Source organism: Bubalus bubalis, chromosome 18 (assembly GCF_019923935.1).
Source record: "Bubalus bubalis isolate 160015118507 breed Murrah chromosome 18, NDDB_SH_1, whole genome shotgun sequence".
In the NCBI taxonomy this organism is placed as follows: Eukaryota; Metazoa; Chordata; class Mammalia; order Artiodactyla; family Bovidae; genus Bubalus; species Bubalus bubalis.
This window is the reverse complement of record NC_059174.1, coordinates 45818891-45832890: the sequence shown is the minus strand read 5'-3', so window position 1 is coordinate 45832890 and position 14000 is coordinate 45818891. Positions and strand designations below refer to the sequence as shown.

Here is a 14000-nt window from a genome sequence, read left to right as displayed (position 1 = left end):
TCTGGATCTGGATCCCTGGATCTGAGATGGAGCCCTGGGTCCTCCAGGGGGAGTGGATCTTGTCACCCTTGTTGAGCAAAGCCTGAAAACACGTGCAGATTCTCGCCACACCTGGGCACCCACACGCGTAACTCCGCCGCCCCCACCTGCTCACACCCAGCACATTCCTTCGTGCCTAGCCTGCCCACCTGCAAACCCACCTTCACCCCCTCTCCCAGGCTCTCCCCTTGGCACCAAAACCCAAATATCTTTCACCCCGGCACCCAACTGTACCCACCCACTGGCCATCATCCTTCTAGTCCCTCCAAACCAGCTCTACAGACCCACCAAGGACAGACCTACCACCACTCCCTGCCCTTCGCTCTGATGTCCCAATCCACACTGAGGCCAAACTCTCAGCTGTTTCTGTCTCCAGCTCTTGCCATTATGTCAACACTTGGGACTTCAGGTCAGGACTTAGGAGGCCTCAGGGGAAGGAGGGAGGGAGGGATGAGCTCCTGGCCCCCAGCCCAGGTTCTGGCTGACTGGCTCCTGCTGCCCTGGGTCTTCGGCTCCTCCCTATGGCTGCCTCAACCGGCTTTTCAGGAGACACTACGTCCTGTCCCAGCTAGTGGCAATCAGTCCTCTGCCCTTGCCCAAGGGCTGGGAGGTAGGGCAAGAATGTGTTTCTGGTTCCAAAATCTTCCCTCACCAAGGGACCTGATGCTGCTCTGGGGACACATACAAACTTCCCTTCATCACGCTCTGAGACCCAGGCTCAGGCCTGGACTCTCATCCCCTGGTATCTTCTAAGCCATCCATTGTTCAACCTACAAATGTTTACTGAATGTTCTCGAAGCTCAGGATATAGCATGACCAACACAGATAAAGGTCCTCTGGAAGTCTACAAACTGATAGGGATGTGTGTGTGTGTGCTCGTGCTCAGTCATGTCTGACTCTTGGTGATTCCATGGACTGTTGCACCCCAGGATCCTCTGTCTGTGGGGATCCTGCAGGCAAGAATCCAGTGAGTGGGTTGCCATGCCCTCCTCCAGGGGATCTTCCCAGCCCAGGGATCGAACTGAGATCTCCTGTGTTGGCAGGCGGGTTCTTTACCACTGTGCCACCTGGGAAGCGTACAATCTGATAGGTGAGACAGACAATAAAAAATAATTTCGGATTGTGGTAAGAGCTTATAAAAAGTAAAGGATGACATTACAGAGTATAACTGGGGGAGGGCCAGGGAAGGGTGTTTTGAGAAGGTGACATCTGAGGCAAGAAGAGAGTGAGGAGGAACCCAGCCTGTGAAAATCTGAGTTCTTCATTCTGGGCAGAGAGAAGAGCAAGTGCCAAGGGCATGAGGCAGGAATGAGCTCGGTGTGTTTGAGGACCAGAGAGAAGACCTGTGTGGCTGGAGCATAGTAAGTGTCGGGGGTGGGGGTCAACAACAACAATCAGAGCAAGGTCTAAAGATTGCTTCCACTCCCTGGGGGGTGCTTCTGGCCCCTGCTCCCCATCTTTTCAGACCCTTGTTGCTGGGGAAGCTGGATTCTTAGATCCCCTGAGAGGAGTGAAGATGCTGAAGAACCAGCCAGGGTCCTAGGGATGGAGGGTGACTGAAGATGGGGTTGGGAGAGATGAAGCCTGGATAGTGACTGAGGAATGAAAAGAGCAGGTGATTGAAAGGGCAGACATATGGGCTCAGGGGTGGAGGGTGCGAGCTGGGCAAGGAGCAAAGATGCCGTGTGAGTCTTCTCCATTCATGACTCACCCTCTCTTCCTCCTCTTCTCATTGCTCAACCCCAGATCTCCCTGGGAAATACCTCCCTGACCGGGAACTAAGCACCTCACAGGGTAATTGAGTCATGAGGGGTGGAGAAGAGCAAAGGAGGCAGAGGATAAATAGAAGCTTTGCCTCCTTGGATCTTCTCTGCATCCTCCCCGCTTGCCCAACAATATGCATCTTGCCAGTTTGCTCAGCTCCTGCTCCCTCCTGCTGCTACTGGGGGCTCTGCCTGGATGGGCGGCCAACAATGATCCCATTGAGAAGGTCATTGAAGGGATCAACCGAGGGCTGAGCAGTGCAGAGAGAGAAGTGGGCAAGGCCTTGGAAGGCATCAACAATGGAATCACTCAAGCTGGAAGGGAAGTGGAGAAAGTTTTTAATGGACTCAGCAGCATGGGGAACCAGGCCGGCAAGGAGCTGGAGAAGGGTGTCCAGGGGCTCAACCGTGGCTTGGACAAGGTAGCCCATGGAATCAACAATGGCGTCGGACATACAGGAAAGGAAGCAGAGAAGCTTGCCCATGGGGTCAACCACGCTGCCGGACAGGTCGGGAAGGAGGCAGACAGAATGATTCAGGGGGTCCATCATGGGGTCAGCCAGGCGGGAAGTGATGTAGGGAGGTTTGGCCAGGGGGCCCACCATGCCACTGGGCAGGCTGGGAAAGAGGCAGAGAAGTTTGGTCAGGGGGCCCACCATGCCACTGGGCAGTTTGGGAACGAGGCAGAGAAGTTTGGTCAGGGGGCCCACCATGCTGCTGGACAGTTTGGGAACGAGGCAGAGAAGTTTGGGCAGGGGGTCCACCATGCTGCTGGGCAGTTTGGGAATGAGGCAGAGAAGTTTGGGCAGGGGGTCCACCATGCTGCTGGGCAGGCTGGTAAAGAGGGAGAAAAAATAGTCCAGGGGGTTCATCATGGAGTGAATCAGGCTGGGAAGGAGGCAGAGAAGTTTGGGCAGGGGGTCCACCATGGTGCTGGGCAGCTTGGGCATGAGGCAGAGAAGTTTGGTCAAGGAGTCCACCATGCCGCCGGGCAGGCTGGGAAAGAGGGAGAAAAAATAGTCCAGGGGGTCCATCATGGAGTGAATCAGGCTGGGAAGGAGGCAGAGAAGTTTGGCAAGGATGTTCATTATGCTGCCGGGCAGGCTGGGAAAGAGGGAGAAAAAATAGTCCAGGGGGTCCAACATGGAGTGAATCAGGCTGGGAAGGAGGCAGAGAAGTTTGGGCAGGGGGTCCACCATGGTGCTGGGCAGTTTGGGAATGAGGCAGAGAAGTTTGGTCAAGGAGTCCACCATGCTGCCGGGCAGGCTGGAAAAGAGGGAGAAAAAATAGTCCAGGGGGTCCAACATGGAGTGAATCAGGCTGGGAAGGAGGCAGAGAAGTTTGGCAAGGATGTTCATTATGCTGCCAGGCAGGCTGGGAAAGAGGGAGAAAAAATAGTCCAGGGGGTCCAACATGGAGTGAATCAGGCTGGGAAGGAGGCAGAGAAGTTTGGGCAGGGAGTCCACCATGCTACTGAACAGGCCGGAAAGGAGGCGGGTAAAGTGGCTCAAGGGGTCCATGATGGGGTCAACCAGGCCGGCAAGGAGGCAGAGAAATTGGGCCATGGGGTCAACCACGCTGCTGGCCAGGCTGGAAAGGAAGCGGAGAAACTTGGCCAAGGTGTCCACCATGCTGCAGGCCAGGCCGGGAAGCAGGAGGACAGGTTGCAGCAGACTGTTCATAATGGGGTCAACCAAGCCGGCAAGGAAGCCAACCAGCTGCTGAATGTAGGTGAACAGGGGTGGGGAAGTGGGGAGAAGGGTGTTGGGGAGGGAGAGGTTCAACCCTTGGGACATTTTGGGGAGCCCACGTCACCATTATTTGGTGAAAGAAGCTTGGGCAGCTAAGCTTGGGGGAAGCTTGGGCTTCCCACTCTCCATCTCCCTTACAAAGGAGCTGGTGGCCAACTGGTCAGACTGATTAAGCCATCTTATATGCAAAGCCCTGTATCAGAGAGTGTGGACAGGACCCCAGCCCCACCTCCAGGGAGCTGGCCTCCCAGTTAAGGCAATCGGTAGGGAGGAGCACTGCCTCCCCTGGGGAACAGGAAGCAGTTACTGAGGCCAAGATCTATTATGGAGCAAAGAGAATGAGTGTTGAGAAAACCCAGAACGTCAGCATGAACTTGAGGACTAGCTTTGGGAGATAAGCCCACTCTGTTTAATTTTCATAGCAAGCCTCTGAGGTAGTCAGGGTAAGGATGCTGACTCCCTGATTCTCAGATAAGGAACCCGAAGCTCAGCGAGGTTTGAGGGACTTGCCAAGGTCACATGGCTAGCACACAGCTTTGGTGAATTGCAAGTTAGGCTTTTTTCTCTTCCTCCACACTGCCCTGTCAGAGGAGGCCTTCCAGAGGATCTTTCTTCCCTTCTTCCTTCCTTTGTTTCTTTCTTTCTCTGTGCCATGCAGCATGGGCTTCCCTGGTGGCTCAGATGGTAAAAAATTTGCCTGCAAGACCAAAGACCTGAGTTCGATCCCTGGGTTGGGAAGATCCCCTGGAGGAGGGCATGGCAACCCACTCCAGTATTCTTGCCTGGAGAATTCCCATGGACAGAGGAGCCTGGTGGGCTACAGTCCATGGGGTTGCAAAGAGTCGGACATGATGGAGCAACTAAGCATAGAGAGCATAGCCATGTGGCATACGGGATCTTAGTTCCCAACCGGGGATCCAAGTCCCACCTCCTGCATTGGAAGTTCAGAGTCTTAACCACTGGATCACCAGGGAGACTTCCTGGGGGATTTCTGATCCCCACTTACATAGAGGGGAGAGATACTGGGAGGCAAGCTGCACCACACACGGCATTACGGGCACCAAGGAGGAGCAAGAGAAGGCTGACTCCTGCCTGCCCCAGTTCCCCACTCCCCACTCTCCATGCGGAGTCTTGGGACACCAGCTTGCAGACTGGCCCAGGCCTCGAAAGCTGCCAGCCACGGAGCCAGGGATGGGTGGGTGCGGAGAGAAGAACTATGTTGAAAGTGTGCAGGGTAAGGGAGAGGGCTGTGAGTCAGGTGCCAGGATTCACTGAATAGAGCCCAAGAGTGGGTGGGTGGTTTGGGGATTCAAGGCTAGCAGCATCAGTGCAGAGGCAGAGGCACTGCTGAGAGTCTGGGGAGGGTTCAGGATGGGGATCAGCCCGAACTAGTGATCAGGTTGAAGTGTGTGTAGAAGAGTGTGTTAGAGGTCAGGGCGGAGATTAAACTATGGTCTTGGTATTTGTGTGGCTCCTCTGGGCTCCCTTTCTAGTGAGGCCCCTTCTCAGTGACTAAGAACGTCTCATTAAGCAGAACAAAAGGGAATTGAGGGAAGACTGACCAGCAAGGGCAGACATGTTTCCTGGCTTCTCCTCTCATGGAATTCCCCCAGCCACGTGGGCTTTGGGTTTTCTTCCTGGACAGTGCAGGTCGGCGAGTGAGCTTATGCCTCCCACCCTAGCCCCAGTCACCCTAGGGGAAATGGGCCACTGGGAAAAAAGAAGTTGGGAGACCCTCAAGGTCTGAGGGGTTGTAACAACAGTCTGGGCTTCGTCCACAGGATGGTCATCCAGGCGGATCCACCACCCAGCACGGAGGGGCCGTAACCACAACCTTAACATCTGGAGTAAGTCTCGAGCACACAGCATGGACTCGGAGGGTGGTGGTGTGGGGAGCGGAGGCTTTCCTCGGGTGGTAGGTGGGACAGATGCTGGGGACTGACCCTCTTGTCCTTGAATTTCAGGCTTCGGTCAACAAGCCCTTCATGGCCTTGTCAGTCCTGTGGAAGGTGAGTGCCTAGGTGGTTTCTGGGAGATGTTCTCACACCCTCTCCCATTACCTGTTCATTGAGAGCTGTGCTGCGGACAGACACTCAGGCTCTGCAGATACCAGCCAACCCGTTTCCCAGCTCTGGTCTGCCTTGCCTCCCCGCTCTCTGCCCTTCACATCCTGCTCTCACCTTTTGGGCTCTTTCTATTCCCATCCAAGCAGAAGAGACCTCCAGGGGTCCCTATGCATCTAGGAGCCAAGGAGGGAGGGGCTGCTGAAACCTTCCCATGTGTGCCTGTCACTACGCCCCTCGGCATCTCCTGTCACACCCACTCTCTTCACTGTGACTCCCTCGGCTGTTTTGTTCCTGCTATCTTGTGGCAACATCCTGGGTGGTGGGAACCCCAGCTCTGTCCCTGGTGGACAGCAAGTCCCTCCCCACCCCCACCCCCCACCAGGCTAAAGGCTCCTCTGGGATCCTGGGCCTCCCTCTAGACCCAAAGAGAAGTCCTAGGTCTCGTCTATGCTCAGTATATTCAGCGGCCTGAAACTGGATCCAATGGGTGAGGGTGTAGAACAGCCCTAAGGCTACGCCAGAAACTCAGAGACACACCCGTGTTTATTCCCGGGCTCTGGAGGTGGTGGAGGATCCTCTCAGGCAAAGCAGACAAGGCTTCTCAGTCTCTACTGAGGCTCCTGCCACCTGTGTCTGGGTGGACCGGCTCCCTGTTCTTCCTGAGTCTAGGTGCCGCCTTCCTTAAGATAGTCCCTGGAACAGAAGCAACTCCTGGCTGGAGTAGCTAGTCTCCCTCTCATCTCTCTAGGGGGTGTGAGGGCACAGGACTCTGTATCCACTCCCTCTCTCCTTCTCTCCTCCAGAGCGTCACCAGCATCATTCCCTAAGCTGATGAACTGGCCTGGTTGAAGACACTGACATTCCTATTGTCATATCCGCTGAAATGACCTGAAGGAGCTGGGGCACACAGGGCGGGGTTGGGGGGGCGTGGGGAAGGGAAGGGGGAGGATGGATTTCTATAGTCCCTTAGGGGGCAATACTGAGACTTGTGAATAAATACAACACACTACACAACATCATGGTCCATTGTGCTCCCTAAGTGGGGGATCCATGGGAGGAGGCTTGTCTTTCCTCCTCTTGCTGCTTTGCTGGAGGAGCCGGGAGTCTGATGCACAGGATGGGTGGAGCTGGAGATTTTGGGCTGATCTGATGGAAGAGGGTGGTAACAGGGACAGGTTATACTTCACTGGTGCAAAGTTTGTGCTTGGCACTGACAGGAAATCCATGCAGGGAAAGCCCCTCTGGGCAAGTAGTGGGGGGAGGAGCACCTGGGGGAAAATGGCAGGAACCTTGGTGGAGCCCAGAAAGTTAGCATCCTCCTTCAGGGGTGTGGACCCAAAGGAATACCAATAGCAACCCGTGTGTATCGTGTAATTAAGGCATGCTAGGCACCCCGGGCATTACATGCATGACCTCGCCGAATCCCCTCAATCGACCAGTTAGGTAAGAGGTACTGCTATTGACCCATTTTATAAAAAATCACATGGAGGTTCAGGCAAGTTAAGAAACACAACCAAAGTCACACAAGTGGAGAGAGAAACAGCCACAAAGGATATTCTGAAAACCCAGAGGTCTTTTGCTGTTTATTTTTTTTTAACATTAAAAAAAATATTTTTGGTTGCGCTGGGTCTTTGTTGCTGCGAGCAGGCTCTCTCTTGTTGTGGAGAGTGGGGGCTACTCGCTCATCATGGTGGGTGGGCTTCTCATCGCGGTGGCTTCTCTCGTTGCGGAGCACAGGCTCTAGGGTGTGCCAGCTTCCGGAGGTGCAGTTCATGGGTTCAATAGTTGTGGCTCCCGGGCTCTAGGGCACCTTCTCAGTAGTTGCGGTGCACGGGCTTGGCTGCTCTGCGGCTTGTGGGACCTTCTCAAGGACCAGGGATCGAACCTGTATCCCCTGCATTGGCAGGCAGATTCTTATCCACTGTACCACCAGGGAAGTCCTCTTTTGCTGTTTAGTATCAGTAGGGAGGGGACTCAGTGAATAAGGAGAGAGGAAGGAGGCACACGTGCGAGGTCTTCTCTCCGGTGGGACCACAAAGGGCTAAGGGGGAAGGACAGGAGGGAGGCCTCTTTTTGAGAGGAATGGTGACACACGAGGCCCCGTTTTCAGATCTGCAGATGGCTCAAAGCCCGGAGCAATGATGCTAGCAACTACTATATACTGAGCATGCAGTAGCTTCCAGGTACCATATGAAAGATACTCTACAGCCCTTTAAGCTTCCTACAACCCAAAGGATGTGATCTACACTGTATGGATGAGGAAGTTGAGGCTCCAAGGGGCCAGGCCACTTGCCCGGTTTAACCTGTGAGAAAGTAGCAGGCCTGTCTATTTCCAGAACCTGACCTTGCCCAGTTACCTATAAAGTCTGTAGAATACTCACCTAGCATGGGTGGAGTGCTGGGAGACCAGGTGCCTGTGGGCCATGTCCTTCCCCTCCAGGGGCCACCACTTCCTCCCATATAAAGGGGGGCGGGGGTCTGCAAGAGAGGACTACAAACATGGCTTCCAGCTCCAAAATTCTATCTACTGTGGGACCAGAAATAGAGACAGTGTTTTTGCCCTTAGGGAATTTAAAGGCTTCCTGGGAAGGCTTCCCCAATGGCTCAGCAGGTAAAGAATCTGTCTGCAAAGCGGGAGACATGGGAGATGTGGGTTTGATCCTTGGGTCGGGAAGATCTTCTGGAGGAGGAAATGGCAACCCATTCCAGTACTCTTGCCTGGAGAATCCCATGGATGGAGGAGCCTGGCGGGCTGCAGTCCATGGGGTCGCAAAGAGCTGGACACCACTGAGTGACTAAGCACAAAGCACAAACAGAATTTGAAAACAAACACGAAGTGATGTATCAATAAAGACTAAATTTAGGACATACCAGGGAAGGGAGGAGCCTGATATGCACAGTGAAGGCAACGTTCTGGGCACTTCATATTCTCTGTGTTTTTCCTTGTTTGTAGAATACCACTATTTTATTTTATTATTTATTTTTTGCCTCACTGCCTCCCCAACCACAGATAGAACCCAGGCCCCCAGCAGTGGAAGCTCAGAGTCCCAACCACTGGACCACTAGGGAAGTCCCTACTTAAACAATATATGCTCCTTTTTTTCCCTGGCAATATCTTATTGCAAAAATGAAAGAATTTTACAGTGGATACCTGCATACTCACCACTTGGATTCCACCATGAACATATGACTATGCTTGCTTTATCACATTTCCACTCAACACACACCAAGCCGTCTAGCCATGTACTGATACTTTTTCTTTTTTTGCTATACAGTAGGTCCTTGTTGGTTATACATTTTAAATATAGCAGTGTATACATGTCCATCCCAAACTCCCTAACCGTCCCTTCCCCTGATCCTTCTGCTCGGGTACTGATACATTTTCTATGCTTTTCAAAGTAAATCCCAGAGCTTTGTTTCTGGCATTTCAATAAACAGAAGCATTCATTCCTATTGGGTTGGCCAAAAAGTTCGTTTGGTTTTAAGTAACAATAAAACACATATTTTCCATTTTCACAAGAACTTTATTGAACAACTGTTCACTAATCAAACAAACTTTTTGCCCAACACAATGCCGTGTGTTTCCTACACATGTGGGAACAGAGGGTCTACTCTGTGTTGAACGTCCTTTCATCTGGTCTGCAAGAACCCTTTCTGAGTGGGGAATCATTCTTTCAGAAAGTAAAAGCTTTCATTGATTCTATTTGCCCCCATTTTCTTGCTAGGTTGGCTTGAATGGGGTTCCTGAAGGTGCCAAAGAGATATAGGATAAGGCTGGGGGTCAGTCCTGGGAGGCTTCTGGAAGAGGAGGGTTGAGCCAGATCTGAAGGTTACAAGAGGCACGGCTCAGTCCTGCCTCGAGGCCTGGTGAGCTCTGCTTCCTCTGCTAGGGACGTTCGCCCTGCCTATCTGTCCTTTCCTGACTCCCGGTTTGAACAAAGGGCTATCTTTGCTCCCATAGTGCACTGATCCTGGTCTTCAAGGTGTTGACAAACTGTAATTATATATTTGTGTGTGTGTGTGTGTGCATGTTCAGTCACTTCAGTCGTGTCCAGCGCTTTGTGACCAAATGGACTGTAGCCCACCAGGTTCCTCTGTCCATGGGATTCTCCAGGCAAGAATACTGGAGTGGGTTGCCATGCCCTCCTCCAGGGGATCTTCCCAACCCAGGGATTGAACCCACGTTTTCTGCATTGCAGGCAGATTCTTTACCCACTGAGCCACCTGGGAAGCCTGCAATTATCTCCTTACCTGTTTCATATCCATTTCCCCTAGACTAAGAGGTTCCGGAAGAGGGGTCAAGGCTGGGCACAGGTGTCTGGCAACTAGTAGAGAGGAGGCTACCGGCTGGAGCAGACCTGGGATGTATAAGCAGGAAGCCTGAAGCTGGGCCAGACAGGCAGAGTCAGGCGAGGGAGTCAGAAAGAGAGGAGGCCAGTTGCCGAGGCTGTGGAAGAACAGGGAGAGGAGTCTGGGTGGGACCGTCACCACCAGCACTTATTGGGTGTTCACTCTAGACTAAGCATTTACATGATTCAGTCACCCTCATAACCTCCCCTGAGGCGGGTCCCATGATCACCCCCTTAGAGATGATGAAGCCAAGGCTCAGAGAAGGGACAGAGTTGATGGAGGCCACCCAGCTAGTAGGCAGTGATGGCTGGCTCCTCGACCCAAGCACTTTCCTGCTGGGCATCTCTGCTCGAGGTGGGGTGGTGGGCTTCCTTGTGACCCTGGGTTGGGGGAGGGCTACTTCCAAATAAGTTCCCCGTACCAAGTTGTTTCTTGTTGCGGGTAGGGGAGTGGGAAGCACATTGCTTGCGAGATCTTAGTTCCCAGACCAGGGATTGAACCTGTCACCCCCCCCAGTGGAAGTGGGGAGTCCTAACCACTGGACTGCTAGGGAATTCCCCAAATAAGTCCTCTTTAAAAGTAAATTTCTGCCTTTGGCCCATTCAGGGGGTACCCGCGTGCCTGTGCATGTGTCTCAAAATTAAACAACTGCCAGGAAAGGATTGCAACAGCAGTGATGTCTCTGACACTAGCAAGAACACTTTTCGAGTGTTCTTATGTGCCAGGCACCTTGCTAAGCTCTTTGCGTGTGTTACCTTGTGTCATCCTTGTATCTACCCCTCTTGCAGTAAGTAATCAAGTCAGGATTTGAGCATGGGCTCCAGGAAAGGATGAGGTGAGCCGGCAGCTGCCAGTCTGAGGCCCAGGACCCCAGAGAGGGGAGCAGAGACGCCACCGAGCTCTGAGCCCCATGCCCGCTCCATCCTTGATTCCGGCCTCCCCCCGAAGCTTCCTCCCTGGCCTCTGTACACCTCAGGCCCACCCCCACCCCAGTCTGTTGTCAGTTAAACATCTGAGTCAGGTCACAACCTTCCTTGGTTCCCAGCCCTTGGCTGGTTCTACCTCATTAGTACAACCTTCCTTGATTCCCAGCCTTTGGCTGGTTCTACCTCATTAGCAGTCAAATTCCTCACCGCAGTCCCCAAAGTTCCACAATCTGGCCTAGTTGTGTCTGACTTCAACTGCTAGCATTTCCCCTCTGCACAAGCCACAATGGTCCTCAAACAGAATAAGCAGGCTCCCGCCTCAGGGCCTTTGCCCTGTTTCTCTGCTTGGAATCTCTGGGCTCCAGATATTCTCATGGCTCACTCTCACTTCTTTTCAGTCTTGGGTCATAGATCACATCTCAAAGAGCCCTTTCCTGACCACGCTATTTAAAACACTATGAGGGGGTTCCCTGGTGGCCCAGTGGTTAGGATTCTGCGCTTTCACTGCTGTGACCTGGGTTCAATCCCTGGTTGGGGAACTAAGATCCTGTCAGCCAGGAGGCACAGCCAAGAAAACAAAAAACCCAAAACTAAAGCAACCCCAAACTCCGTCTTGTCTATTTCCTCACCCCCTTGTATCTTTCTTTATAAGACTCTTCATCACCTGATATGTTCATTGTCCAATCTCCCCTTAGTGAATGTGAGCTCCCCAAGGAGGGAGACTTTCATGATCTTGTTCCATGCTGTATTCTATGCCTAGAACAGGCATGACACAGAGTAAGCACTCAATAAACACTTGTTGAATGAATGAAGTAGTGAATTAGAAAAGCTGAAATCAGAGGGTCTGGGCATATCAGATTTGTGGATACTGTTATGCATAAAAGAAGAGAAGAGGCACGGAGCTGTAGGAGAAAAGGCTATTTGGAGTCAGACAGATTTAGGTCAGATTCTGACAGCTCCATTTTGCCATGATCTTGTATATGATTTTGTATGTGTGTTAAACAGCTCACGACCTCAGTTACCTCATCTGTAAAATGGGAATAATATCTATCTCTCAAGATTATAGTGAGGACTAAATGAGATCATTCATGCGAAAGCATCTAGTCTTCTGTTTATTAAATACACAACAGGTATTTAATAAACATGCCTTCAGACTGATCTGAAGTGACCCCTCAGGTCCACAGATGTCTGAGGGCAGTATTTTTCCAGAAGGTATAAATGGGACTACTGGTGGCATGGGATAATTTAGATGGCTTGTGAACATGGCTTTGAATAAGTCTGAATCAAAAAGTGAGAAACTTAACTGTTTTCTTAAAATGTTTAAGAAATTTTCGATTAGGTGAAGAAGGAGATTCCATTTCTGTGCTTGTGGGCTCAGAACACCTCTCTCAGATGTGCTAATCTTTATTTTTTAAAACAAAGAGGATACAGGAACTGCCACCAGCTATAATGTGATACAATTGCTTGCTTCTCACTTTGTTTTTTTTTGTACTTTCTATTTATGGGCCAGTGATCCTGGCTTTCTACTTAGAGTAGTGATATAAAGTATTCTTTTAAAATATACTTAAGAAGGTAAGCTGGCTCCAAGAAGGAGAGAGAAAGAAGAAAGAAGAAGGAACAGGGCAGCTCTATGCCATGGTGAGGATGTCCCATGAGGGAACTGTGGGAAGGAGTCTTGGAGTTGGCGAGCATGTGTGCCACCTCCTTCCCTGAGGTCCTGTGTGGGTGGGGAGCAGCGAGCCCCGGGGGTGTGGGGTGTCCATCACTAACCCCGGAGGCCTCAGATTTATGCTCTCTGCCCCTCACATGGCCCGGGAGCAAAACCCAAACCAATTCTACCCAGAGAAGAATGAAGGTTCTGAAAACCAGGAGAGGGTCTCAGGCACTAAGAAAACAGAGTACGCTGGGAACCAGGCTTAGAAGCGAGCCAGCCTGGGCTGGGCTTTGCCACTGCTGCTGCTGCTGCTGCTAAGTCGCTTCAGTCGTGTCCGACTCTGTGCGACCCCATAGACGGCAGCCCACCACTATATCCTCTCTGAGCACCAAGTTCTCTGTCCCTAAATGGGGGTAATAATAAGACCGATTCTTACAGGCCTGTCTGAGCCTTAAAGTGCTTAGTCCAGTGCTGGGCACATAGAAAGCCATAGATCAACTGCAGCTACAAAGATAACGATGACTACTATTGTATTACCATTGCCACTATTATTATCATTAAAGAGTCAGTGATGGAAAAATAGGGAAGTAGGAAGGAGCAGCAGAGGACAGGCAGTGTTTACATTGTGAGAGGTGATGGATGTTACAAGTTGGGGTGCGGGTGCTGGGGTGGAGAGAGACTGACTGAGAGACATTGAGAAAGGCAGATGGAAACTGGCCCCTCCTAATTGGGCGATGAGTCCCAGCAATACAGGCAATGCCAAATGGGAGGACCTGGGGTTCATGGGAGTGGGAGAAGCAGCCACACTTGCTGAGCAGCGAGCCATGAGCCCTCTGGAGGATGCTCGAGTTCTGCATCCTGAGCTGGGCCCAGGGGAGAGGACCACTGTGCTGACCCCTCTTCCCTCGCCAGTGCTGCTTTGGCTTGTTGGGGAGCAGCTGGGGGCGGGGTGGGGTGAGCTGGTGTAGTCCCAGCCCTCACAGCAGGCTGTGAGCTCACACACATGCCCCCTCCAGGCCTGGCAAACAGGATAGGTGCCTGGGTCAGGCCTGGTAAACAGGATAGGTACCTGGGTCAGCTGCACCCTCCCTAGGTCTTTCCCTCCCACTCGTTCCCTGGGGGTGGCCGGCCCGCCCAGCTCCCCTGCTCCACACCCAGCTTTCTCAGCCCAGATGCTAACTGACATGCCCTGATGACCACTCTGAGGGTCGCGGCCACTTCCTTCCCTGACTGATGCCTGGGGTCCCAGGCTCTCTGTGGCTGGAAGGCATGGCAGTGTCAGGCTCTCACCTGTAGGTGGCAGTATGGGAGGTGAGAGAGATGGGAGAGATGAAGGCTGGCAAAGGTCACCTGCACCCATCGTGGTGCCCTGGATCCAGGCTGGCTTACACCTAGGATGGGTCCTGTTCCACTGGGCTCCTTACCCTCGCTCCCTCTTTTGACATCCTGTC

The 14000-nt window shown here is 52.4% G+C and overlaps 1 protein-coding gene across 1 annotated transcript; it reads left to right on the top strand.

Annotated features, from left to right (window-relative positions):
• The first annotated feature begins 1835 nt into the window (after positions 1 to 1835).
• On the top strand, positions 1836 to 7239 carry SBSN (suprabasin). The gene is made up of 4 exons (XM_006068805.3): positions 1836 to 3529; positions 5335 to 5400; positions 5518 to 5562; positions 6423 to 7239. The coding sequence occupies exons 1-4, from the start codon at positions 1937 to 1939 to the stop codon at positions 6444 to 6446; spliced, it is 1728 nt and encodes a 575-aa protein (XP_006068867.2). The 5' UTR covers positions 1836 to 1936; the 3' UTR covers positions 6447 to 7239.
• Positions 7240 to 14000: the final 6761 nt, after the last annotated feature.